Below are 27,552 nucleotides of genomic sequence, written 5' to 3'. Positions count from 1 at the left end.
TTCCAGCCTTCAAGGGTCCCAACTACTATGGGCATTTTGCGGTTCTTAATTTTAATCTTTGTCCTTTCAAAAGACTGCTTTTCTTCAGGCGTCAAACGGTCATCAGACACCAATAACGCATTGGCTAATCCATTAGATACGGGGATCCCATGGCATGCCTGTTATATTGTCGTACCAAATCTATTATAAGAGGTCAATATCAGGTTATAATGTTAGTGTTTATCATAAGCCATCAAATTGTCGGCAAATGTCTGGGCTTTAGGCCTTCGGCCCCTAATTCATCAAAAAAAAAAGGAAAAAAAATAACTCGGCCAATGTTAAGTTGGAAGCTTCAATATGGTATAATGGGATTGTACTTGTTTTCCATTGATGATTAATGCACACGAAGATATGCAATGAACGATAACAGAGAGTTGGGACAGTAATGGTACAAGGTTTGCCCGACTTTAGGTGCAGAGGTGAACGAATAGGTATGGTACGAACATCATCAATAATCCTAACAGAGAAACTGTTACGAAATTCACTCCTTGAGTAGGCCTATGGAGAATATGATCGATAATTGCCTTCCACAGACTAGCGTAGAAGATGTCGGTGCTAGGACTGGCTTAGCACGACGAATTAACCGTCCACCTCATACAGATAGGGAATTTCTCAGTAAATTATGCTCTCCTATTACTATTATGAGAAGTGTAATGACTCTACAAAGAACTAAGAAATTGCAGTGTAATATAAATACAAACACAAGGACGTTGACTGCTTCTGCTACAGAATCACAAAACAAACAGAGAGGCCACATATTTTCACGATGATAATTAAGCAAAGCACCCTATTGATCTGAGATAAGAGGCAAACACAAAGAAATTTCCTCACTTATCTATCATCAATATTATTATTTTTCATTTTTTCAGCCGACCAAGTGACTGGGGGAGTTGTTGAACATACTGTGCCACATGTAAGCCCGGGAAAGCACCATCTCCAGCTCCAGGTGTGTCCAGTTGTTTGTCGGGAGGTGCTGAATGAACATCACCATCTCCTGGAAATCGAGCTTCTGAAGTTTCTCCGACCACTGGAAACAGCAAAAACCGAGAAGAGTTTGGATCACTAGAGGAAACTTCACTAAAGCGAGAGTTAACAATGCGCACGGTAGCCCGTTATGACACATTGAAAAAGTAACTTGATGATGAAGAGGGGAGATACCGAATCCTTTGTTAGGGCAATGCTGAAGAACAAGCTTTGAAAAAACTTGTGATTTGCCTACTAATTTAAAGGGTATGCTTGACATGATATTCTGGGAAGTGAATGGATTGCAGCAGCATAGAAAGCAACCCCTTTTTTTGTACATTGCTTCATAATCGAATGTTACCTAATCATGTATAGTGATATGATGAAGTATCTACTATTGCACGTGATATTCTTGCATGCCATTCAGGAAAACAATTTTACTTACATCTCAGCTGAGCAAATTGTCCTTTTATAGGTAGAATGAAAGTGAAAGCAATTCAGATAAAAATACAGGAAGCTTTTTCAGACATTAGTCCAACGCAGAAAAATCTTTACCAATCAAAAAGCTGTGAAGCAATCATTAGTTTTCTCACAGATCCTCAAACAAGAGAAGAACATGAAAATAATAATGAACTTTCTCAGAAACAGACGACTATACAAACAGAGCAGCATAAAAGAGTCTTCTCACCGTTAATAAAAAGCTGGCGAAAATGTAAATGAGGAAATCAGGCAAAGCGTCTCCTTCAGCAAGGTATGTGTCCCACAATCGAGTAACTAGATGGAATGGGATCTAACAAGGCAACGCACATAGTTAGCTTCAATTTTTCTTCTTTTTTTTAAAAAAAAATCAAAGAAGAGAGGAGGATGTTTTAAATAGCATACAATCTTCCTCAAAAACAGCACCCCATAAAGAATAATTATTACCATTATAAACATGACCTATAGTATGTCAGTAGGAGAAGAAACAAACCTCACGTATTAAAAGACAGTTGAACCATCGAAATGCGAACTGCAGAAACTCGAGGCCTTGCTCTTCCATGTGTCTCGAGACAGGTTCTGTTGGAATTTAGACAGGATATTCAATCAATGGATGTAGGTACTCAAGTATCTAGAGAACCATAACAAGAAGAAAACAGTCTCTGAACCTTACTAAAGAACTAACCATCAATGCGCCTAACCAATTCCTTCAACTTGAAAACGAGTCTTTGTATCCCAGGCTGGGCAAACGTGTAATGGTCTTGCATTCCATCAAGTAACTTTGTGAGACACCAATAGCAATCAGCCTCCAAGTTAGAGATCTGCTCTGAGGACAGATCAGATATCGACCAATTTTCTACACCTCCTTCCAAGTATTCAGATAAAAAGACAACAAGGAATGGTGTAACAAGATCATTTATTCCTTGAACATATCCACTGGCAGGGTGTCGAATAGCCCTGGAAAAGATCAGAAAAATGGTTAAGGATTCTTAGCAGGAAAGGATTAAGTATTTACAGAATAAATTTCTTTTTTTTAAGTATCTTTGGATAAATATTTATAGAATTATTGTGGGCTTTCATACGTAAACTGTAGCTTTTGAAATTTCCAAATCATTCAGTTAAGATGGCCTGTCAACATTAATGATCCCTTAGGTGCTACATTTCTATCATTGATCCATAAGGTGGCTTGTCATTTGGTTATTTCCTTTGTGTTATGCAGGGAGACACATTCTTTTGTATAATTATTGCACTGCAGATTTTCTGCTAGATCACGATTCTAATCAAAGCACTGTCTTCAAGAAAATAAAGTTCCTTACCAGGTATAAAGGACGCGCTCCAAGGACTTCTGTACTTGTGTTTGCTGAAAGAACAAAACATCGGGCACTGTTCTTGGACAATCAACAGCAATCTAGGTAGATCATCAAAAGAGAGTGTCAGCAGTTTTGTCAGCAGCAACGTACTACAATCAGTTTCTTGTGCAGCCATTAGCTAAGGCACCTGACGGAGCATGCTGATCTCTTCATCTGATCGTTCAGAATCTGGAATGTCATAATACTGAGCAACACAGTCGAGATACTCGAGGCGCTTCCTTTTCAAAACTCCCTCCCTTCTATCTGAATTAGGCGGTGCATATCCCTGTTGTCAGTTCATTTTTAATTTTTGTACTGGTAAAGAAGTGCAAAATTAAGACAGCTAGCATAATGTGAAGACAGTAAAACCACCTCAGGGGTGATGAATATTCTAGGAGATGAACACCAAAATTCTATATGAGGTGATAGAATATAGCTTCTCATGCAGATTTTCTATCCTTCCAACATTACAATCAGTTTGCCACTTTGGGTTCAAAGTAATGGCAGAGTACACATGATCAGTACTTAATTTAACTACAGCAGTAGAACGATGGATGCCAATACCATTAATATGACAATCTGTAATAAACAAAACTTTCACCAACAGATAATGGCTTCTGAAACGTAATGATGTTGGGATTGCTAACATGATAGGAACCACAAAGTCAATCTCATCGATGATGAAACTTCAATCCTCATGAACGGTACTGCTGGAGTGCATAGACAGAGCAACTGAGTTGATATCCACACTCAACCAAATAATCATTAAAAAAAAACGTATGATACTACTAGAAAAAGGCAGTTCCTGCCATGCTAAAGGTTGGCGTACTTCCAAAGCAGCAGCACCTGCCATGTTTCTGATTTTTTAAAAATTTATATCTGACGGCGCAAATCATTAAAGGGGCTAAATACCTCACAGATCTTCTCGTAATCCATTTACCATTTAATACCATGACTCATATAAAAGAACTAAACTGGAAGCTGAAGCTAGTTATGGAGGAACTTTCACAAACTCGTGCTTATTTCAGAGAGGAAGGTTCTCTTTAGCTCACTAAAATTCAGGGCTTTCTGTCAAACTTCCTGAACATAGCAGCAAAAATTCATAGCAGGTACCTTACAAGAGGAGCCTTCAAATAGTACAGCTCACTTAAAGAGAAGCCCATGCAGTTACACACCAGACAATCAGTCAACCACATATTGAAGTTAATAGATCAAACTAAAAGTACTTGCTTACCAAGAGAAGCCTCCAAACATTTGGGCGCATGTAAGGGGGTACGCCACTCCATGCCAGCTCACGTAGTCTTTCTACATAATAAACAAAGATATAGAAAAGAACTAAAATACCGAGACTGGTTAAAAAGAAAAATCTATTTGATGGCAAATAAAGATTTGAACAACTTTCCATGAAATTTAGAAACAAAAAGGTATTTCTTCAACAAATTACAGTCCAAATATAAGTCAGGTGAAAATAAGGGAGAATCAGAAGTTCCTGTCCTCATTTAAGAGTCTACTTACTAAGCATGGCATATGAAGCTCAGAACACCTCAACTGACAATCCAAAAGGTCAATCCACATCCATTAGATTCTAGATATTTGCCATCTTCAATCAGTTAGTTGATAACGTAATTATAATTGCAGTAAGAAACAAGTAAATGACCAAAATAAACTTTGAAACTCCATTTTGCACATGCCATATGCTGCTAAAAGCCAAGCAAATAAGAGACCAAATTCAAGAGAAATCAGAAGTCAATGGAGGTTTCTTTGCCCTTTTTCTGGTTCAATCCAAAGGAAGAGCTCCTAAGATTTCAGCTGGGATGTCTAGGGAGAGTTGGAAGCACATTCAGAAAGTAATCCTGTTCTTAGGATTGAAAATTTTATTAATCTGTACCACAGCTATTAATATTGACTGATGGCATCTATTTAAAGGGTTAAGTAGCATTCTAAAATTATGCTACTCAAAATACAAGTTAGCCTTGCTAATTGCAGTCTCACAATGGACTTTACAAACTGAAAACTTCTTGTCAAAACCTTACAGATAAATGATTGTTGAAATCCCCAAAAGAATGCACTTTTCCCCAAATTATAATCAGTTCATCATAAAAAGCCAAAAGCAGTAGCAAGAAACATCCAACCAAGGCTCGTACCTAAAATAACAGTTGATGCTGAAAGCACCGTCGTGAATTTCATAATTCTTGCAGAATCAGTCGCTCTGGAACCGACTGTGGGTTTCTGAACATCTTTAGAAGTAATTTCAATGCTGGAGGTCGACGATTTTAATTTATTAGCACTTTCATGTGTTGTTGGCTTCTCAGTACCATTGATTTCATCCTAAACCAGAAAAAACTCTCATGTATATCATCCCTGTAATACTGCAATCAATGCCATTAAAGTTGCAATCATTTAAACATGACCACCACTAACATCAACAAATAGAGTAATACCTCCACCGATTTGTCCATGCGATCACTCGGGCCAGAATCGTTTTCCGAAAGACTTCTTTCATATTTAGGCGAGCGATCTTGCCAGGTCGAATCATCGAACGGATCTGACCTCCGGGTCAGCAACACCTTGCCGGGAATACTGCGGCCCTTAAGCAACCTGCACAGCCAAGTCACGATCACATAATAAACATTACCCACATGACATCAGAAAAACAGATAAATTCCTGATCCCATAAATGTAGCCGATTTAACTAAAATTGCGATCCCACTCTCAGCCCAGCTATCGAAATTCAAAACCTGCAGCTTCTCATGATTTCCAGCAGCCCTGGCAGAACCAGTAAATCAAGGAATGCTACATTTCCCAACCACATTCTTCTCCATGCATCATAGTTCACAAAACACTCAGCAGCAAGGAGCTGGGAAACATCGAAACCACTAAACACTTCTAAGCAGTGCTGAAGCAAGAGAGATCCGACTCGATAAGTCCAATGCTCGAAACTGAGCGAATCTCCGCAGAAATCAGACCCGAGCTAATCACAACCTACTGATAGCAATAGAGGCGACCAGCAGAGCCCCCTAACGTTGACCCGGACCAATCTAGCGATCCACAGTTCAAAACAATGAATCCAGACGAGTGAACAAGGAGCTTCGCGACATGGATCCGAATCCGATTTCACGGTCATCGTTTGAATTGGACTCCGAATCGAAGTCCGCCCCACTTCCAGGAGATGAGAATGGATACGAACTTGATCAGCAAATGAGCAAGAGAGAAGGAATTGGGGGTGGGGGGGAAGAGAGTACCCTTGGACGCTGCGAAGGGTCTGGTTGAATCTCGAATCGGGGCTGTCTTGGGGCTGCTTGTCGTCACTGTGGTGGCTGCTGTTCCTCATTGACGATGCTGCTGCTGCTCCTCTTCTTCCTCTTCTTCTTCTTCTGTTCTCTCTGCTACTCCAATCACCATTCTCTCTCTCTCCCCTCCGCTTCTCCCAAGTTTTTCTCTTTTTTTTTTTTTCTTTTTTTTCCGCGATGAAAGAAAAAGGAAATCATGCAAAATTTGCAAAATAACGTGTGAATAAGGAAAATTTATTTCTCCATAATTCTTTTTTTAAGGTTAATGACATAATAAAGCACGACCTTTCAGTTAATTCTTATTTTTAGCCCGACTTTTACAGAAATAGCCAAAAAGGCATAACTTTTTTGTCAATTCTTATTTTTCCGTGATGAAAGAAATAGCGGTCATCACCCCCAATTGGCGTTGGCAGTGATGAAAGAGGTCATTGGCGACCTCGATCTGATTTCAAGTCTCCTTCGATTGCAGCGATGGGCCCCCCCCTTGCGGCCACCACCCCCCAATCAGGTTATCGACCATATGGTGGCCACAATCGGGGCCACCATTGCCCGCCCCCACCCCATTTTTCCTCAAGTTGGCCCTTCCCCATTCTTTTTTTAATTTTCAGAATAATTATTTATTAAATAAATTATGCGGGGTCTACTCATCCATTTGTGTTGCGCCAGATGACACCATTAAATCTGAGTTAGCCTTTAACTTAAAATAGACAAAAAAATTAACGTTGTGCTAGATTTGAAACTAAAATGAAAGGTCGTGTATTTTTGTGCTATTTCTGAAAAGTCATGCTAGAAATAGGAATTTAACAAAAAGTCGTGTTTTTTTTATATTATTAACCCCTGTTTTTTTTCTATACATCTTATATTAACACTAAGTTTTTAGATCCGTGCATTGTGCGGGTTCTATAAACGAAAATTTACAATAGAAAATTCCATTTTTTTTTCTATAGGGTTTTTAGTGAAATAGAAATTTGAGTAGGAGTATCAATTAAGAATTGTTTATTTTTAAATAGTACTTCTCTTCTTTTGAAAAAAAATAAAAGCAAAAAAGAAGAAAAAGAAATTAAAAAAAAACAATAAGAGAGGAAGAGAAGTCGAGAAGAAGAAAACAAGAAAAGAAATTTTTAAAAAAAAGTAGCACTCGAGACTTGTAGCTAAATATAGTAACTGGTAATAGAAGAAGAGATTAAGCTTTTGTGTTTGAGAGTGAAATGAAGAGGATTTTTAGACCATGAGATTTAATCTCGGGATTTAGTGGGTTTGAACTATTTTATTTCCCCTTATATATTACAACCAAATAGTTGGTTGAGATACCAAACCACATTACATTTGTTGAGGATTTTATCTCACTTGGAAAAGATAAATCAATATTCGTTAGTCTATATGAGACTTGGGTATCAACACTTATCAGCTTGAGTTTTTAAGTGACAATGGACATGAGCCCATATGAGTCTAATGGAAATTCAATATGGTATCAGAGCCCAGGTTAAGCGTATCTACGCTCACGCTCACATGCTCACCAAGACCACGCCAAGCCTAGTAAGTCTGAGAGTAGCCAAAAGAATGCCTCATGTTAGTACCCTTCACCTAAGCACGAAAGATGAGCTCGACTCAAGGTCAATTATTGAAGGCGGATGTTCAAGGGCACGTGACAACATGTAAGCAAAAATATATCGCATATTGCATGTAAGGACGTGTGTTGAGGATATTAATCCCCATGGAAAAGATGACTCAATATTCATTGGTTTATATGAGACTTGGAAATTAACACTTAACAGCTTGAACTTTTAAGTATCAAGGAGCCATTGTATGCAATGGAAGTGGAGGGATGTGGACACAGGGAGCAACACCTCGGTTGAGGAGATGACAAGGATTACTAGGGTTGGGGGAGGTGAAGAGTTGCTTTCATCTGTCTTCTAGCTTAATTTAATAGTTTATGATTTCTTCTTTCTAATGGACGACTAATAGTTAGATTTGTAAATTATGTAGACTTGAACCATAAAAATAATAAGATAGAGTTTATATATAATTAAATAGGTTTAGGTTGTTAATGACATGCATATGTGATATATGACATACGGAGGCTTTCAAGGGCATTGAAGAATTTTTGGCATATTAAAATGAATGGATGAAAATGTGTCGCGAAACTTATGAAAGACCTTATTTTCATCTCATTTGTAGCATTATTATATTTCTTATATTTGTACAAGATGCATGCCCGTGCTATGCATAGTCTGTCATAAATTTTTTTGTTGAAAATTCTCGATATAATGTAATTACCTTAATAATGATTAATAAATGTAATTAAATAAAATTTTTAAAAAAAGATTGGAGAGAAAATAAAAAATAAAATTTCACTTCTTAGTAGGTCGACCTAGTTTAACTGGATTAATCGGAGTTAAATTGAGTTTCCGGATACAGAGTGCACATTGGGGAAAGGAAAAAAGAGAATGAGAGAGGGTGAAAGAGGGAGAGAGGAAAGAGTGGAAGAGAGAAAATATGAAGAAGGAAGTTGCAAATTGGAGGTTAAATGGGTGATTAAAAGCAATATTAAAATTACTATTTTGTCCTTATAACTTTCTCCTAATTTATGCAGCTTAAATTTATAGTTTATATTTTTAAAAAGGACAATTTCGAAATAAGAAAAGTTATTTTAATTGTTATCCCATTTCCTTGTATAATATAGAAGATATAGATAAATAATTTAGCGCAACGCAATGTTTGAGGTTCCTTTTAATTTTAGCTTATGTTTTTTAAAAAATTTATAAGGCAGTCTTACATCTCTTTTCTATTTTAAATATGACCTACCTCTGTCCGCATTTGATGGAAAATGCGACGTGCCCCCAGCCTTTGTTGGGAGTAGGTGCTCTATCGAGAGGGGTGGCCCCATTGACGGCCCTTGTCAAGGGTGGTGACCTTGTGGAGAACCTGTATTGCATTTATATATTTCAATTTTTAATTTAATAAATAAATGCTTAAATTCGGTTCTGGTCGGGTCCGTCAGGTTGGGTTTCTAGAATCCGATACCTGACCCTAGGCCCAAAATTGAACAAAATACCCGCCCAAATTCCTAGTTGGATTTTTCCTAATTGGTTTGGCTCGGTTTTTTGGTTTTGAATTTTTAGATTTTCTCTTATATAAATGATAGTATTAAGTTCGATTAGACTCTCGAACTCTTGAGTCAAACATTATCAAACTCAGGCTAGGTGAGTTTGGCAATCTCGGCTTGAGCTTAATAAGATCGAGCTGTATTCGGGCTTTAGTCAAGTCGAGCTCCAATTGTTTGCAAGGGGGGCCTCGCCCTCGGCTTGATTGCATCACTAACCACGACCGGCACTTGTGAACGTCGGCGCAGGAAAATAATACCCCACTGCTGCATACACATTCAGTCATTGACGGCGGCAATTGACGGTTAAGCGTCCTTCCGTTATCTTCTCTGCAGGGGTTTAGGGTTTTGTTCCTCCGTCTCCTCTCATTTGGACGAGAGAGGGAAAATCAATGGCTGCGGAAACCGGAAGCCATGGCCAACCTCACAAAGCTCACCGGTCGCGGCAGGCCGGGCCGTCTGCGAAGAAGAAGAAGAAGGGCGGTTCCAAGTCCGACAAGGAGAACCTCTCCGAGGAGCAGAGGCGGCAGCAGAACCCCAAGGCATTCGCCTTCAATTCCTCCGTCAAGGCCAAGCGGCTGCAGTCTCGCTCCGTCGAGAAGGAGCAGCGCCGCCTCCACGTCCCAACCATCGACCGCACCTATGGCGAGCCTGCCCCGTACGTCGTCCTTGTTCATGGACCCCCCAAGGTATTGGCGAGATGCCAGCGGTTTAATATTGTATCAGGGAGCTGAGCAATTAGCCCAAAAACAAAACTTGAGAAAGATATGATTCGATCATTTTGTATATGTTGCTGTTGCGGAGTTGAACCCACCCTTTGCAAATTGCCCCGGGATGCACGGGATTATCAGGACCCAAATTGAATCATTATTCCAGCATATGCTGGTCCATTACGAACTGAATGCTAAACATTGTGATTTTCAAGCTTGGGATTGGTCCAGAGGTTTGTGGTTGGTTGAGTTGGATGGTCTTGAACCTTTTTTCCTTGTGCAGGTTGGGAAGTCACTTCTGATAAGGTCCCTCGTGAAGCACTACACTAAGCATAACTTGCCGGAAGTTCGAGGACCCATTACCATTGTGTCTGGTTAGTTTTTGCTCTCTACATATTATAATATTGTCAGTCAATTTGAGAATCAGTGGATGATTCCTTTTAATCGCAGCTGCTATAGAATGGCAACTACTATGTCCTGGATTGCTTAGAGTTTTAATTTGGAATAATGTATAAAGGGATTGCTTATAGCCTGTCTTCTTCTATGATGCACAGTCTAGAATCTGCTTTATAATATTATGTTGACTTTTACAGTTTTTTTGTTTTTGTAATATAATTTATTTAATGTATTAGGCAAGCAAAGGCGGGTGCAATTTGTGGAGTGCCCAAATGATATCAATGGCATGATTGATGCCGCCAAGTTCGCCGATCTAGCGTTACTGCTTATTGACGGAAGTTATGGCTTTGAAATGGTGAGCTCTTGTCATGTGCTTTGATTATTTCTTTGCAATCCTTGTTCAGTAATATATAATACCATGAAGACATCCTCTAAGTACCTTTTACGTGTATTATCGAAATTCTAGGTAGATATTAGGGAGTTACTAGGCAAGAAGAAATGTTAGGTGCTTAAACTGGAGATGTGGTTGATCCATGCGCTTGATGCCTTGTCTGGAATATGTAAGTTAATCTAATTGAACAAATGTTCTTTGCTCAATCGGGGGATGCTGCCTAGAACAGGCTTTCTTCCTCCCCTTTTTTCTATTTTTTGGTAAAATAGATTGTGGGACTTTTTTCCAGTCAGGAGAAAGTATGTTTCTTCCATGGACTGTATGCTCTTGATGACCAGTAATGTCATGTCCCTTTCAAGACATGGAAGTTTCTTCGCTGAGTTGTATGCTCGCAATAGTCAATGCTGTCATGTTCCTTAGAGACACTGTGACCCATTTTTACTGATAGATGAGGATGAACAGTTTGTTGGCAATTGAGATGCTATTAAACCTCTGGCTGTCGTGGCAGTTAGGTTCTCTCCTTGTTCATGATTCCTTTTGTATACATTCTAGGTTAGAGGGTTCAGTCCCAGTTGGTGCATTCGCTAGCACTACTGATACCTTAATAATTTAAAATTATGTCAAGCCCATTTATCTCTAAGAGAATTGTTGCATTCTTCCCATAGGTGAATCTTTCTTTCGTTCAATTGTCAATTTGTTATCTTTGGTGATCCTCATGCAGTTGATTGAATGCCTGCTTTTTTCTTTTGAAGCCATGTCAGTAGATTTGCCATTCTTGTTTTGCCCTAAAGCTTATTGTTATGAATTTCCCTCCAAATAGATTCAAATTTTTCCTGTCTTGTTCATCATGGAGGACCTTTGCAGATAGATGATATACTAAGTTGGACGCAAGAGTATCATTTTACTCTAGTTGAACAGATAATGCTGTATCATAGAATGTGAATCCATTCTTCGCTATTGTATTATGAGTTTGACTTGAGGAGGCGGTATTATATGCTTTTAATGTCATTGTTGGCTCTTTTCAGGAAACATTTGAATTTCTCAACATTCTGGACACTCATGGGCGCCCAAATCTCATGGGTGTCCTTACTCACCTTGATAAGTTTAAGGATCCGAAGAAACTTAAGAAAACAAAGCAGCGACTCAAGCATCGTTTCTGGACTGAGACTTATCAGGGATCAAAACTGTTTTACTTGTCTGGTCTAATTCATGGAAAGTGAGTACTCTATCATAAGACTCGTATAATATGCTCATTTGTGCTTCAGTTGGTTTATGATACCTTATGATTGAACAGGTACCTTAAACGCGAAGTTCACAATCTTGCGCGGTTCATTTCTGTTATGAAATTCCGTCCTTCGTCTTGGAGAAGTGCTCATCCATATATTCTAGCTGATCGTTTTGAAGATGTCACTCCTCCTGAAAGAGTGCAGCAAAATAGCAAATGCGACAGAAATGTTACTCTTTATGGTTATTTACGGGGCTGCAATTTGAAAAGGGGCGCAACGGTATTTGTTCAACATTTTATTAATTTTTACTTCCTATGCATTTGTATTTTTTTTCGAAATTCTGCATTCAGGCTTTGTCTTTTGGTAGTGATATTTCAATGCTTCCTTCAAATTTGGGCATTTTCTTGGAGTCTGATTAAGGTTTTTTTTATGATTCGCGTGCAACAAATAACAACAATGCGATGGTCACTTGTGGATTAGGTGCATATTGCTGGAGTTGGAGATTATAGTTTAGCTGGGGTGACAAGCTTAGCTGATCCTTGTCCTTTGCCATCAGCAGCCAAAAAGAAGGGACTCCGAGAAAAGGAAAAGTTATTTTATGCACCTATGTCTGGAGTTGGTGACCTCCTCTATGACAAGGATGCTGTCTACATCAATATTAATGATCACTTTGTTCAGTTTTCAAAAACTGATGAGGAAAATGGGGAAGTCAATCGAAAAGGTTTTTCCTCCTTCTAAAAGTTCACTTGATATACTTTTTGTAGTCTTTTCCTGTCAATATAGATCTAGCTTTATCAATCCTTTCTTGCTAATCCGTTAATAAACTCTGTTATATGCTTTTTCTTCTCTATAATGCTTTTCCTTTTAAACTTTAGCATGGAGCCTTTCTGATACCTTCTCAATTTTCCCTTTCATTAGGAAAGGAACCAGATGTGGGTGAGGTTTTGGTGAGGTCACTCCAGAACACAAAATATTCAGTTGATGAAAAGCTAGAGAAGAGTTTTATTGACCTATTCGGACGGAAACCTGATGTCTTCTCGAAAGCTAATGGGGAAGCAAAGGATATGCAGCAAGCTGTGGCTCAGGGTCATGAAATGGAGCCTCTAGGTTATCTAAAATCCGGAGAAGATTCTTTATCTGGTGAGACTGATGCTGAGAATGTGGATGGTTCAGAATCTTCTGATCAGGATGAATATGATAATGCCAACGAATCAATGAAACAAACCTTTATTAAAGATGGCTTTACAGAACATGTTGAGTTTCATGGGGGAAGGATGAGGAGGAAAGCTATTTTCGGAGGTGATGCTGATTATGGGGACTTAGATGCAGTAAGAACTCTATAAATTTGTTGGACTGAGCAGTATCTCTTTTTTTTTTTTTTAATGCTATCTTACATGTGGCCATTTGTGTTTATTTCTCATTTAAAGTTGTATTCAAACTTTACCTGTTCCTGATAAACTCATTTCTTTCGTGTTTATTGCATCAGGATTCCGATGGAGAGAATGAAGATGACAATAATGAGGATGATGTTCCCGGAGATGATGAAGATCTTAGTGATGAGGATAATAAGTCATCTGATTCTGACGTTTTAGATGATGATGATGATGATGTAGGGGATAATGGTATGGAGGGTCGTATTTAGTTCTGCAAATTATTTTTATCTTCCAATTATTGTGGATGGGTTACATCCATTATCTGTAGCAATCAAAAGATGGTTCTCAAAAAGTAATAGATGATTCTGAAAGCTGTTACTGCTTAGATGCATTTGAGGCATCCCATGAAACATTTCCTTCGGCTGCTAATGCTTACTGTTGTTTACCTTGTAGAAGAGGATATGGGTAATGTTTCAAAGTGGAAAGAATTTTTGGTGGAGAGGACAGTCTCAAGGCAACATAGGAATCTTATGCATGTTATCTATGGGACAACTGCTGCAGTATCAACTTCTGTAAATGAAGGACAGGAAGATGCAGACAGCGAGGAAGAGGAATTTTTCAAGCCAAAGGGAGAAGGAAGAAAGGTATTTTGTCTATGCTAGCAATACTTCTTAACATTGAACAGTTTTTAGACTTCTTCCATGGATTGCTAAGCATAAGTGAGTAATAGAATCTTTGGCTTCTCCTGCTAACGTTGCAGAATGTGAGAGAAGATTTAGCTGCTGAAGACATTAACAGAGAAGACTGTTCAAAGTTTGTTGGAAGCCTGAAAAAGTGGGAAGATGAAGAGGCTGTTGAAAGTATTCGTGACCGTTTTGTTACTGGAGATTGGTCAAAGGGTGCTTTCAGAAATCAAATGTCAGAGGATAACCAAGAAGTTGATGATGATGTTTTTGGTGACTTCGAAGATTTGGAAACTGGAGAGAAGTATGGAGATGACCAAGCGGAGGAATCTGAAAAAAAGGCTATGCAAATGGAGGATGATGCAGTGATTGAGGAGAGGAGGCTGAAAAAACTTGCTCTTCGGGCAAAGTTTGATTCTCTATATCCTTTACACTTAATGCCCAGATGAAATTTTATTGCTTTATTGCCCGTTTGTATTTGCAGGAGGCTTGGTTATGGAGCCAATCGCTGCAGTATCGTGTCCATATCTTTGTTGAGGTTTAGATAAGTGGCTAGGGACAATTCGTTATATGCTGGCTCTCTTCCTTTAGTCATTCAACTGGTATTTAATTTTTTATCTTGTTATTATATTGTTTCCCTTAACTATGGTCTACCTATGATGGAGAAGCACCAGAAGAGGATGATGATGACAAACAGGTTGGAGAATTTCACCACAGTAAAGCACATGAAGGTGGCTATTTTGACAAGGTAAACTGTTATAATCGATAATCAGAATGTCTTTTTTTTTTTGGTGGTAACTGGGTTAAATAATAATCTCCAGTCTATGCATATTAACCTTCCAGTTAAAGGAGGAGATTGAACTTCGGAAGCAGATGAACATAGCAGAGCTTAACGACTTGGATGAGACGACTCGGATAGAGATAGAGGGTTTCCGAACAGGGACCTACTTGAGGCTGGAGATTCATGATGTTCCTTATGAGATGGTTGAACATTTTGATCCCTGCCACCCTGTACTGGTTGGTGGAGTTGGTTATGGCGAGGAGAGTACTGGCTACATGCAGGTTAGATTGGAAATAACTTGTAGATTATTCCATTATTTCTCTTTTGTGCACAATTCTTCCAAAAGAATTTCCATCTCCATGACGTGTCCTTGCAAATTGTCTGGTTGATATTAATATCGCATATAGATTAAGGGTTGTATTTTCTATCCGACAGCTATACAGGACGTGGTGTTGATTCTTTCGTTGTACTTTCTTCAACAAAGTATGTGGTTGATAAGCAGTAAAGATTAGTTGTTACACCTGCTTGCTTGGTGATCCTTGTGCCTGGGGCTTTGCTATGACGATCTAGGACTGGAATGTACTTTTGTCACTTCCTGGAGTGAAAAATGCAAATTAATTGATACATAAAGAAAAAAAAATACTATCATGAAGCAATTGCTTAATTAAGTTTAGGTACCAGTACGTGAAAAGTAAATTTTGTTTTTGTAGTTTGGCCACTGCTAGAGCTGCCTTCCTGGTCAGTTGTCCTTGGAATGTCAATGTTTTAGGAATTTTTTTTCTGCGACATTCGACAATGTCAAGAACAAACCCAGAAGTGGGATCAATTTCACAGTTAATCTCAAGCCAAACTTATTCAAGATTTCATTTGATTATTATTCCTTAATGTTCCAGGCAAGGTTAAAGAAGCACAGGTGGCACAAGAAAGTTCTGAAGACCAGAGATCCCATAATTGTCTCCATTGGTTGGAGGCGTTACCAGACAATACCAATTTATGCTATTGAGGATCGCAATGGAAGGAATCGCATGCTGAAATACACACCAGAGCATATGCATTGTCTTGCCATGTTCTGGGGTCCGCTTGCACCACCCAATACTGGGGTTATTGCGGTCCAAAGCTTATCAAACAATCAGGTATGATGCATCATACTGAGTTTACATTGTTAACAAGCTTTCCTAAGCTGTATTTAGCCCATCTGTTGGGCCATATTTTCAATACTTGTAGTTTTGATGCTTGCTCGTTTAATCAAATTTCCTGTTGAATGATTAGTATCATTACTATTATAAAAGTACATAACTTAAAGAGATGTTTGTTGATTTTTCGTAATACCTTGTTTACCCTTTTTAACTAGACGTATTTAAATTCATTTTCTACCTTGTAGATGTTCTGGACCATTTTCAGTCTTTCAATGTATATCTACACAGACTTCTAATTCCTCTGAATCTAGACTGCACTTATTATCTGATGTATCTAGACTAGTTTTAATTGCATTTCCGTTCTTTCGAATTCCAGACAAATTTGAATTCTTACCCTTCATCAAGTTATGAAATTAATCTTTTAATGACTTCGTTGTTTTGCATCTAAGAAATACATCAATATATTATAGAATATAATGGCTATTTAAGTATAAAAATCTGCAACGTGTATGTATTTCATGAGAATAAACACATCTACTCAATCTATTTCTCGATGTTCTTCCAGCTCTTCATCTTTTCATTTGATATGCAAAGTTTGCTCCAATTTTTTGACTCATAGCCTCAATGATGAAGTTTCCAGCCTTTACATATACCGAATTCTTCCTCTTAACCTAAGGTGCAGCTGCATTCTTTCAAAACCTTATATCGTTTTTATTTGTTTAGACATATCTTTTGCTTTCTGTATTTGTTTTTCATTAATTATAATATTTGATGTATATACAGATGAAACTTTTTGCAGTTCATGTAAGATCCAAACAAAATCACGATGCGCAAAGGATTATACTTGTAATAAACTATGAAAAAGGTGTGGTTTTTGTATGGTTTTTTGGGTTTTAACAAATTATTTTCCTCTAATATAAAAATATGCATAATGATGTAGTAAATGAGATTTTGTCTTTTGTTTTTTTTTTTTGGGTTTAAGATGTAGTAAATGAGATTATCTTCATGCGTGTCGGACATTATTTTTTTACTAGCAATTTGGAATGTACTTGAAGGAATCTCAGCAGCACGTGTTTCCGTTACTTCAGTTAACTGTTTCAGAAAACTGTCAGGAGTTCAATCAACTAGCTTTCGTGGTGTCCCAGTGATAATTATTAAGTTTGATTCAAATTTGAGATTCTCTATAAGTTGTGCTAATTGATGGTTTGGTTTTTCTAATCCAGAGCACAACTAGACCAAAGGAACTTGAGTTTGCACAAAATGATTGTCTGTTTAATTTAGGGTTAAATTTCTTGACAGTGCATTCATATGCATCTTTTAAAATGACATATTCACACGTGCTAATAAGAAGGCGGGCGAGCTAATGTGTTTATTGGAATTGGTGATCCTAATGATACGAACAATGTATTTCCACACATGCGCATCTCATTCATAATAATTAAAATTGCGAATATAAAGGAGTGATCAAAAGTGAGCTGTAGATGATCTCAAGCTAAAATGCTTGTGTGGAAGCATGATTTAATTCTTTTGCACATTGAATAATAAAAGTTGGTTCTGGGAATGGAATGTGGAGCCTCCATAGTATTTCTAGTTGTTTTTTACTTCGACTTACTGCTGCCTACAAATCTGATAGTTTATTTCTTTAATGCAACACATAAAACAATAGATATATGAGCTACCTTGAGATTATTACCCAGTAACTATCCCAAATATTGCCGTGAGATTCTGCTGATCAAATGATTTCTTATTTACTCCATCATCAGTTCCTGATCAGCTGTAATCTTTCTATTTGTTTAGGCAGCATTTCGAATAACAGCAACTGCAGTGATTCTTGAATTTAACCATGCGGCACGGATAATGAAGAAAATAAAGCTGGTCGGTTACCCTTGCAAGATTTTCAAGAAGACTGCCCTTGTAAAGGATATGTTTACTTCAGATCTTGAGATTGCAAGGTTTGAAGGTGCAGCAGTTCGAACTGTGAGTGGGATTCGTGGGCAGGTGAAAAAGGTAAGCTTGTCGTATAAAGTTCATGGATGTACATCCAGTTACTGCTACATGTTGCTTTCACTACTGTCAAGAATGAGCATCCAAAGGAGAAAAAACTGAAATTGAATTTGTCCGGACTTCTCGTCATGGCCGGTAGTGTCACACTTGTTATTTCAACTTGTGCAATCTCACAGTGCTCAATTTGATTGCTTTAGCTTCCATAAGCTGTCCTATGAACTGAACCTTTCTGCTTTAGTGAGAATTGATTAAGGTATTGTTTCTCTGCAGAGAATATTTTATTATCTCTGCTTAAGTTACTCTTTTATGTCTGATGTATTTTGATGGTTACGATTGTTTTCAGATATTGGATTCATCTAATTTGTGTATCTGTGAAGTCCATTAATATTTGGTTGTACTACCTCTGCAGGCAGCAAAAGAGGAAGTTGGTAATCAGCCAAAAAAGAAAGGAGGACAACTCCGAGAAGGGATTGCGAGGTGTACCTTTGAGGACAAGATTCTCATGAGTGATATTGTCTTTCTTCGCGCATGGACCCAAGTCGAAGTCCCTCGCTTCTATAATCCATTGACTACAGCCTTGCAGCCTCGTTCTCTGACATGGCAAGGAATGAAAACCATTGCCGAACTTAGGAGAGAAAACAACATCCCGATTCCCATAAACAAGGATTCTCTCTACAAGGTATACTTCCAAGGGCCAGCAGTATATATATATATATATATATATATTTCGCCATGTTCTAGTGATGTTATTATGTGAACTTTTAGGATATATAATGTAGGATTTGATGAGTAAAGAACTTTTTAGTTGTGCTGTTCTCATGAATAGTCTTATTGCTTCAGAAATTAGTTCTCTGTTTCTAATGAGAGCAAATTCTTATAGCTTTTCCCTTGTTAATTTCTCTTTGTTTATTATATTAGTGCCGCCTTGAGTATCATTTCCCTCTTTTCTTTAAGCTAGAAGTCAGTTGGATGCACAATATCTAAGGACTTTCATTAACTTTTAGCCTAAATGGAATCTTACTGTAGCGACGGCGTAGTCCAGGGCCAAGAAAAACAAAATGGTCCATGGCCCACCTTTTTCATTTTAAAACGAAAATTTCATCACAAGGCTCATGATTGTGCCTATTACTTGCATAAAATAAATGCTCTCGGGTGCTCTTGAAATTTCAACATGCTCTTTATGCGTGGCTGTAGGGTGCAGATAAATGTGCATAGCAATCTGTTCTTTTTCTGATGCATTTGGTTTTTATGTTGACACTATTCATTGCTGATTCTGGTTTTTTGTGACAGCCAATTGAGAGGAAGTCGAGGAAATTCAACCCAGTGGTGATTCCTAAATCACTGCAAGCAGCTCTACCATTTGCATCGAAGCCCAAGAATGTCCCCAGCAGGAAGCAGCCACTTCTCGAGAATAAAAGAGCCGTTGTTATGGAGCCACATGAGCGAAAAGTCCATGCTTTTGTACAACACCTGCAACTGATTAGACACGAGAAGGTACAATATGCAATTAGACATGAAGTTTGCATTTATTTCAAGGGAATAAATTTGGTATTTGTACTTTGAAAATGTGTAATAGCATTGATTTATCGCTTATCGATTAGTCAGCATCTATATGTGAGAAGTTGACTCAGTTGAGATGGCTTATGTCAGAGAAATTCTATCCTTTGGTCACAATAGGCATGTCAGGACAATCATGTCAAACTGTGACAATTTGGGACTGGTTTATAATTTTACCTTAGAACCTAATGAAAACATCAGTCTTATGTTCAAATTGCACCAAGGGAATCGAGTATCCTAGTTGTTGAGCCTCTGTTTGATGCATTTGGTCTGGTGGTTCCTTGAATTTGGCCGTATTTCTGAGTTTGACAACATTTTCAAGTGATTGTTTTAATATCCGTCTCCTTACTTTTTGACTCCATACATTATTAATGCTACTTTTAGAAATAAGCAGTATGATAATTCTAACCATGTCTTGGAAAATCTTATTCTTGTACAGATGAAGAAGCGGAAGCTCAAGGAGGAGCAAAAGAGGAAGGAGCTCGAAGCAGAGAGGGCGAAGGACGAGCAGATATCGAGAAAGCGCAAGAGAGAGGAGCGGCGCGAGAGATACAGGGAGCAAGAGAAGCGGAAGAAGATACCTCGGAATAAATCACACTAATGAATTGTTTTGTCTATTACCTCCATCAATATTGCCTGCATCAGGATGTGCCTTTTGCTGCTGAAATCTTTTCCAGTAGAAAATCGGATCGGAGGAGCGTTACCCGGAGTTTCTGCAATAACCGTCATATTGATGTATTTATCTCCCTGAATGCCTCCTGACCTGTTCGAGAACCCTTCGATGCTTCACTCAGTACTTTTTTACATGTGAATATTTTTTGACCTGTTGAAACTGAAAAGCCTGACTTGATTACAGGCGAGTCGGAGAGAAACCCTCGGTGCTCCTACTCGTGCTTCAAGGCGGGAAAATGTTTTGATCACTTCTGAGGGAACTGGGAGTAACTGTGACTTATAAGCTAAGATGGGATGTCTATGGAGATCTCTAATATTGTAGCAACTCTGTTTTACGCAAACATTGACTCCTCGTAGCTGTCGCGTTATCGAAATTGATAGCAATTTCATTTGTATCTCAAGATTTTCTTCATCACCTTATCAACGCCATTTATTGGCCATCCATCTTCGGATTCGTAGTTCTTTCGAATCTATTGTGGGTACAAGAGTTTATTAAGTTTCAAACCAGAAGGATGTAGAGCAGGACATAAATCATATTTGCCAGCTTTCGTTTCAGCTCAAAGTAGCTCTGATTTGAGATGTGATATGAACTACTAAGGATATTATCAATGTCTTTCCTTTCGATATAAATGAACATTCGGATTATACATCTTTGCAACATATGTTGCGATCTGGTTAAACTTGCGGTGTTTAGTATCAGGTGCCCGTTAAAATTTTTTGGGCGCGTGCATTATCGTATCTGTTTAGAAGTTAGGAGACATTATCGATAATTCGGATAGCCCCCAGTTATCCACATTGCCTCCGAATTTCTTTGGGTTTTTCAGTCTATCTAAGCCACTGTGTATTTATCTAAATTATTATATCGACCGTATTATTTTGACTGAAATAATGCAATGCAATAAGTAAAGCACATGATCGTTAATAATTTCACTGGTTAGGTATTACTTGTCCATATTATATATATTATGGCCCTAAATCTGAATATAGGTATAGATGGATATGCGAGCCAACTTGACAAATAAATAAATAAATAAATAGATTAGTAAAATGAAAGAGGAATTAGGATGGCCCAGTCACATTGGATTCTCATGAAGAAGAAGAAGAACATTGACACTTCATTAGAATAATTCAACCTCCGCTTCTCAAACAAAGACTTTTTCTCGTTTTGAAGGAGAAAAAAATTTATTTTATATCTGAATAAAAATGACAAAAGGTTTTAATCATTTTACCTAGAATTAATAAAAACAATTAGAAAGAGCTACAATTACGACGTATTATTCACGTCATTAACTTGTATTGGTTGATTTGTTACAATTTGATTGGTACTTTCTTATAACACGTAGGGAGATATGATCACTAGAGAATTTATCGTAAATTTTTAGCAACTCAAAATTATTTTCCGGTCTCTTTTCCACTTTTGGATATATTTGGCAAACTTAGAAATGAAGAAGCCGATTCAGGTAGCCCGGTCTAAAAGAGAAAGAGTAGTTAACTAACCCCTCGCTTTAATTAATCACCTACTAACCCCTTATTTTATTTAATAAAATAAACAATAAGATTTTTCTAATAATTATTTTGTATATATTAGTATTACTACTGGAATTAATGACTTTTTCGTTTTTCCCCTAAAAATTAATATTATATTTATTTTCTCCAAAAAAAAAGAAAGAAAAAATTAATAATTATATGGTCGTATTATTATAGGCCCTTCCTTTTTTACCATTGACAGACAGTCCGATGATATTGTCTTCTTGTCTCAGATTTCTCTCTCTCCCTCTCTCTCTCTCTCACTTGCATACTCTGTTAGGGTGCATGAGCTGAGCTTCGAGTTAGGGTTTCATCGATTTGCTCCCCACTGAACTTTACTTTACTTCCTCTCGCTCGATCCACTGCTGAAGTTTCCAAATTGGTCGCAATTTCACCTTCATTTCGGTCCTAAAACCCTAAGGATCAGCTGGATTTCTTATGTTCGCTCAGCATTCATCATGGGTCCTACGTCTTCAGGTATGGCGGAAGTCTTTTCTCCCACTTTAGTTGCTAACTGAAGCTGAGTTCGGCATCTTTTTGGTTCTTGCGCTCTGGTGTTGAATGATTTTGTTATAGCTTAACTGAGCTTGAATTAGTAAAATTTATGTTTCTGTCTTGTTGGGTATTAGAGCAATGATGTAGATGCTCTGCTGAAGTTGCATTTTGATTTCCTCTTTTTTACCCGTCAAGAATTTCCCGAAATTGAAGAGTTCCTTGTGCTTATTTGGTAACGTAGACAGATGAACATTTTGTCTTTCCTTTTTCCTAGGTTTTTGTTTTGCCCCTTTTCCTACTTATCAGCTGAGAGTTCGTTGAGAAAGACAGCTATCTTCATGCGAATAATTTTATCCATTTACTTATATGTTTATTCAGTGGGTTTTAGATTCCTCGAATTTCTGGACATTTTTTCTTCTTTTGGTTGTTTACTATCTTATACTGTACATGGTGGGTGCGGAAATTTGAAAAATGGAGGATAAGATAGAGGGATCTTATATTTAAGATCCTCTTTGGTTTTGGACTCCAACTCCTTTTGGTCATCCTTTATTTATTTATTTATTTAATATATAGAGTCAAACCCTGCGTTGAAACTATATCTTACGATGAACTTAATTATGAGTTCAACAGTTTGTGTTAACTCATCCTGATAGCACGTTTATAAACAAGGATTAACTACAAGTAAATAGGTAGAAAACTGGTGCTTTTCTTTTTGTTGAAATTCAATGTTTGTGTTAGAGGAGTTTGTCTCCCTTCTCTCTCTCAATTGTGTCTTAACTTTTGTTTCGGGTGTAGGTAATTTTCCTATCAAGTGAACCATCTGCTGATTCCATTGCTGTATGTTGTGGAGCTTGATCCTGCAGTATAGGTGGTAAAACCATGGATCATCTTCAAACCATTTCTCGTCTCAAGGGTGAGTTCTGTATTCTATTCTTAAGGAACAACATGCTTTACAACAAAGTGGAAACCAGGAATACATGAGAACATTTGAAAATCAAATCTAGAGAAGATGCTCGTAAGAGGTAAACTGGGAGGAAGAGAGACGATATCCCAAAATCATACAATTAGTTTTCCTTGTTTTGTAGTATTTATATTCTGAAGTAATAGCTCAATTGGATTAATAAAATATTGCCAATAAGAACATTTAGATGAAATGACTTCCTTTGTTGAACTTCTCCTTTTCCTTCTGAAACCATGTTAACTAATATTTTGTTCTTGCAGGTTTTATGTGCCATCAGTTATTGATATTGATCATCTTGCTATCTAGAATTCAAGATTCAGTTTCATTGGAAAGGCATATTGGGCTAAGCCGTAAAATCTCGACAACTGAGTTAGCTACGCCACCCACCAGCGGGACCTTTTACCCGATAGAAATTTCTCCCTCTGTTATCCCGCATTTCCCTGTCCAGAATGAATCTTCATCACCATTGTACCCGAATTTCCCTCCAACTTATGAACCAGTTCTAACTGGGAAATGCCCTGTAAATTTCTCTGCCGTCTCAGATATATTGACGAAGACAGCCTCCGATTGCTCTGTTGTCCTTGCCCCACTTGTAGGAAATGTTATATGCTGCCCTCAGTTCAATAGCCTAGTCCATATATTCCAGGGCTTTTACAGCAGCTCTTCAGATAAGCTGGTAGTTCAGAATGCAGTTGCTGGTGATTGTTTTTCCGACATTGTGAGTATATTAGTAAGCAGGGGAGCAAACGGTACGATTCCTGCTCTTTGCTCCGTCAAGTCCTCAAACCTCACCGGTGGGTCCTGTCCTGTGAATGATGTGACAACCTTTGAAAAGACAGTGAACACAAGCAAGTTGCTTGATGCCTGTGGCTCTATAGATCCTCTTAAGGAGTGCTGCAGACCAGTCTGTCAACCTGCTATTGCTGAGGCTGCCCTTAGGATCTCCGGAGGGCAGTTAGGTATTAATGAAAACAAGGATGTTTTGCCTCAATCTAACAATCACGTTGATGTTCTAAATGATTGTAAAGGGGTGGTTTATTCGTACATCTCGCGGAAGCTCTCATCAGATGATGCTAATACTGCCTTCCGAATATTGTCTTCATGCAAGGTCAACAAAGGTATGAATGCATCATCCCTTATGCCTTTCCCTGCTTTTTCACTTTAGCATCTTTACAAGTTTGCTAACTAGGCTGTGTATGGTGGAAGTGGTACAATATCTCCCAATTCGGTTGATGGGACTCGGTTCAAATCTTCTCAATCACACCCTATTCCTTTATTTATCTCCCCCCCCCCCCCCCCCCCCAAAAAAAAAAAAAAGAGTTTGCTAAGCGGCCTCTTCTTGCCAACCTTCAATTTGAAGGGATAATAAAAATTGGTGGATCTCTAGCTATTGAATGAAGGGACCCAAGATATTATAAAATGTTCCTTGTTTCAGCAGAAGCTTTTATGAGTGCTCTTGAGATGTTAAGTATGGTAGAAGCCTGTTCATGAGTCTTGACCATGTTAAATATGGCAGAAGCCTGTTCATTTCTCATTTCTCTATCTCAGTCATAGTGCACTTATGTAAAATTGCCTTAAACCTTCGGTTGGTAACTGGCTTTGCCAAGTGTTTTCATGAGATAAATAAGTTCCTCGAGCACACTTCCATAATCTGTTTCTCTGCTATTGTGAAGTGTGTAGCATCTGTATTTTGTCTCGCTTCCATTTTAACAGAATTATATATATTAGTTAAAGGATGTTAGAAGTAGGATATGAATCCACGCTCTCTCACGAGGACCAAAACTTGACTCTGACGCCATAGATCACTTGGCCATCCTGTCTGTTAAACACCAAAATTTGCCCATGCCATATTAAACTTTGTCAAAAAGAGTGACTGAATTAAAAATAACATGAGAGGAACATGGTTAAACGTAGGAGCACCTGCTATCCCAAGTTCCATTCTTTTTTCCTTCTGTTCAAGTGTAATATATCCTTATTTTCTTGCATTACAGCGGTAAAAAATAAAATTTTAGGTCATTTGCAGGTAGGATGTTGTTAAGTGCTCTACTATCAATTAGAACGCTTATTCCGATTAACTCAACAATCTTATATATCAGTAAATGCATTAATTTAGCAAATTATGCCTTAGCATGGAACCATTTTAGTAAAGTGTACAGGAGAAAAGAAAAACTATTGGTTAAAATTTCCTCAAATACTGATGAGAGTTCTGCACTTGCAGTTTGCCCACTGGAACTCAAGCAACCCACAGAAGTAATCAATGCATGCAGAAATGTGGCTGCTCCCAGCCCTTTCTGCTGCAGCTCGCTCAATTCCTACATCTTGGGGATCCAAAAACAAATGCTAATTACAAACAAACAAGCAATAATCTGTGCCGCATTGTTTGGCTCAATGCTTCGGAAAGGAGGGGTTATGGCAAATGTTTATGAGCTCTGTGATGTTGATTTAAAAGACTTTAGTCTTCAAGGTAACTATCCTTGAAGAATCATAATCCTCTATTTCTTCTTTCTGCTGCTTTTGTATTAGTATCTGATCCTTCTTCTCAATGTGTCAATGGGTGGTCTGGGGGAAGCAGCATATGGGCAGCAAGGTTTGTCCTCTTTCAAATTTCTGGCCTCGTCTTTCTCTGTGTCAATCTTTCTAGTACATTTTGGCATCTCATTTTCTTTAGTTTTATTGCGTATCGTGCATTAGAGGATGCATTAAATATGCTCACTTGTAAGACCCCGTTTCTCAAAGTTCAGGATATACATTATGACTTAAAATTAAGTCTTTCCAGCTTTTCTTTGCCAATCTATAAGCTACTAATTATTTCTAGAAGAATTTAATTTTTAGGATCTATGGCAAACCTATTGTCGCGGAATGATGAAACTAGCTTTACTGAAATAGCCCCAGAGCTGTAAATCTGTTGATTTCCCATGCCCATTACCCTTTGGTGTTGAGAATTGGTAGGCAAAGGTAGATGCTAGGAGGATACATTCTTTGGTGAATCTTTGGTAGGCAATGCAGTCAATAGTGTATCATTATGCGAAGATTTAGTCACTAGCTCCCAAGTTATTTCCTTTATTTTGGATAGAAAGATCGTGAAATGTTTTTTATTTTCCCCCCTGATACTAGAAGCTGGTTGTCTACTCCGGAGCCAGCCTGCAGATGTGGTTTTCGATAATGCAACAGGCCTTAGCTTCACCTGCGACCTAACTGACAACATTGGAGCTCCATGGCCTTCTTCTTCGTCAATGCAGTCATTGTCTCTCTGTGCGCCAGGTAACTCACTGTTGGATAATGGTGCTTTGGTTCCCCTTCTGGGTAAAAAGAACAATCTTAGTGTTGGACTATTTCTGTTATTTTTCTCGAGATTTTGATGGAAATTTCTTGGTTTGTGTTACTGTCATCTTTTGAACAAGAAAAAAACTTGAAGGAAAAGCCAGAGTCTTGTTCTGGTGTCTGGTACACTCAGAAACTTATCGAATTTATATAGAAGAGTAAGCTTAGGAAGAGAATGGAAAAGTATGTAATGGTTCATGTAAAGGTTCGGAGCTGCAATGTTTCTGTTCCCTTTCTAGATTGTCTCATCAAATTCTTGTTAACATATGCTTTGTCATTTTGTAGAGATGTCACTTCCTGCGCTGCCAACCTCGGAGAATATGAAAAATCTTGGTGAGTACTACGATCATTTAAGGATCATACTGATTCTGTCTTACAGCATTTAGTGGTCGTGTGTGCTAAGATCCTGTTGGGCTGCTTACAAGATCCATTTGGTTCTGGAAAATTGATCCCAACTTCTTTCCTTCTCTTGCATCTTGGAAAAGGCGTGAAGAAAAAATGGACCATGAAAAGCAATCATGTGCACACGCTTTTCTCCTTATTTATGCAAAGGGGGGAAAAAATAAATTTAGAAAGTAGACAGTTATCCATAACCAAACAAATCTCAGTATCCACTAATTCTGATATAGGTGGATAGCATATGTCAATGAGATAAAACTTATGAATCTTTTGTCAATCCTCGGAGGTTCTGATTTGACTCGAAAAGGAAACGGCTTTGCTGCAGGTTCTCGCAGAATCAGGTCTGAGAAGTTTATGCCCATTATTTCATTTTTTGCGTTCAGTGCACTGCTGCTGTGCTGAAGAGGGGAAGTTGTGGTGTTAGTTGCCTGATTCTCTCTCAATTTTCTTTAGGGGGTTTCTGTAGGGAAGAAAGTGAGTAGACAATGGGAGTGGCTTGTCTTGGGGGGGGCCTTATATCCCATTTTGTATATTTTCATTTTTTTTTTCCTTTTTTTGAGTAGCCTTCTTTTGTATAGCAAGCATATCCCTTTTGTTTTATCTTCCTTGCTTCTCTCTCTGATCGCTGTTTTGTCATCTGAGCTTTCGTTCGATTTTATTTTCGAAATTAATCTGTAAGGCCGTAGTTCGCATCCTAAG

The 27,552-nt window shown here is 38.1% G+C and overlaps 3 protein-coding genes across 5 annotated transcripts; 2 read left to right on the top strand and 1 right to left on the bottom strand.

The window, feature by feature from the left end:
• Nucleotides 1–540: 540 nt before the first annotated feature.
• On the bottom strand, nucleotides 541–6,325 carry LOC116214186 (TBC1 domain family member 22B). Its single transcript, XM_031549517.1, has 10 exons — nucleotides 6,071–6,325; nucleotides 5,270–5,426; nucleotides 4,973–5,156; nucleotides 4,063–4,133; nucleotides 2,977–3,114; nucleotides 2,796–2,887; nucleotides 2,165–2,436; nucleotides 1,973–2,058; nucleotides 1,691–1,792; nucleotides 541–1,066 (listed from the first exon to the last, which is right to left on the bottom strand). Exons 1-10 carry the CDS (start codon nucleotides 6,157–6,159, stop codon nucleotides 905–907), a joined length of 1,353 nt encoding a protein of 450 aa, XP_031405377.1. The 5' UTR covers nucleotides 6,160–6,325; the 3' UTR covers nucleotides 541–904.
• Nucleotides 6,326–9,537: 3,212 nt separating this feature from the next.
• On the top strand, nucleotides 9,538–20,660 carry LOC116213850 (ribosome biogenesis protein bms1). Of its 2 annotated transcripts, XR_004158131.1 has the most exons (18): nucleotides 9,538–9,910; nucleotides 10,215–10,305; nucleotides 10,564–10,682; nucleotides 11,744–11,934; nucleotides 12,013–12,223; nucleotides 12,425–12,665; nucleotides 12,863–13,272; nucleotides 13,431–13,566; nucleotides 13,771–13,961; nucleotides 14,078–14,421; nucleotides 14,655–14,748; nucleotides 14,844–15,062; nucleotides 15,675–15,914; nucleotides 17,715–17,924; nucleotides 18,331–18,600; nucleotides 19,212–19,415; nucleotides 19,918–20,213; nucleotides 20,335–20,660. XR_004158131.1 is itself a non-coding variant. In XM_031548945.1 (17 exons), exons 1-17 carry the CDS (start codon nucleotides 9,614–9,616, stop codon nucleotides 20,077–20,079), a joined length of 3,630 nt encoding a protein of 1,209 aa, XP_031404805.1. In that variant the 5' UTR covers nucleotides 9,538–9,613; the 3' UTR covers nucleotides 20,080–20,621. The 2 variants fall into 2 exon arrangements, 1 of the variants encoding a protein (XP_031404805.1); XM_031548945.1 differs by having other exon boundaries at nucleotides 19,918–20,621.
• A 1,219-nt stretch (nucleotides 20,661–21,879) lies between these two features.
• Nucleotides 21,880–27,489, top strand: LOC116214142 (uncharacterized GPI-anchored protein At1g61900). 2 transcript variants are annotated; one of them, XM_031549462.1, is made up of 8 exons: nucleotides 21,880–22,154; nucleotides 22,968–23,085; nucleotides 23,394–24,251; nucleotides 25,352–25,597; nucleotides 25,706–25,720; nucleotides 26,251–26,394; nucleotides 26,740–26,787; nucleotides 27,179–27,489. In XM_031549462.1, the coding sequence occupies exons 2-8, from the start codon at nucleotides 23,052–23,054 to the stop codon at nucleotides 27,253–27,255; spliced, it is 1,422 nt and encodes a 473-aa protein (XP_031405322.1). In that variant the 5' UTR covers nucleotides 21,880–22,154; nucleotides 22,968–23,051; the 3' UTR covers nucleotides 27,256–27,489. The 2 variants fall into 2 exon arrangements, with proteins under 2 accessions (XP_031405322.1, XP_031405320.1); XM_031549460.1 differs by having other exon boundaries at nucleotides 26,248–26,394.
• Nucleotides 27,490–27,552: the final 63 nt, after the last annotated feature.

Source organism: Punica granatum, chromosome 7 (assembly GCF_007655135.1).
Source record: "Punica granatum isolate Tunisia-2019 chromosome 7, ASM765513v2, whole genome shotgun sequence".
NCBI lineage: Eukaryota > Viridiplantae > Streptophyta > Magnoliopsida > Myrtales > Lythraceae > Punica > Punica granatum.
The sequence above is the reverse complement of the archived record's forward strand: the minus strand, read 5'-3'. Positions and strand labels throughout refer to the sequence as shown.

Bases quoted from the DNA above. Each gene is read 5' to 3' on its own strand.
- LOC116214186 (XM_031549517.1), bottom strand. From the start codon at position 6,159: ATGAGGAACAGCAGCCACCACAGTGACGACAAGCAGCCCCAAGACAGC. The intron at 5,427-6,070 runs GTACTCTCTTCC...TTGGCTGTGCAG, and splicing joins ACCCTTCGCAGCGTCCAAGG to GTTGCTTAAGGGCCGCAGTA. The intron at 2,888-2,976 runs GTGCCTTAGCTA...TGATCTACCTAG, and splicing joins AGATCAGCATGCTCCGTCAG to ATTGCTGTTGATTGTCCAAG.
- LOC116213850 (XM_031548945.1), top strand. From the start codon at position 9,614: ATGGCTGCGGAAACCGGAAGCCATGGCCAACCTCACAAAGCTCACCGG. The intron at 14,422-14,654 runs ATATCCTTTACA...ACTATGGTCTAC, and splicing joins CGGGCAAAGTTTGATTCTCT to CTATGATGGAGAAGCACCAG. The intron at 19,416-19,917 runs GTACAATATGCA...ATTCTTGTACAG, and splicing joins AACTGATTAGACACGAGAAG to ATGAAGAAGCGGAAGCTCAA.
- LOC116214142 (XM_031549460.1), top strand. From the start codon at position 23,052: ATGGATCATCTTCAAACCATTTCTCGTCTCAAGG. The intron at 24,252-25,351 runs GTATGAATGCAT...CTGCACTTGCAG, and splicing joins TTCATGCAAGGTCAACAAAG to TTTGCCCACTGGAACTCAAG. The intron at 26,788-27,178 runs GTGAGTACTACG...GCTTTGCTGCAG, and splicing joins GGAGAATATGAAAAATCTTG to GTTCTCGCAGAATCAGGTCT.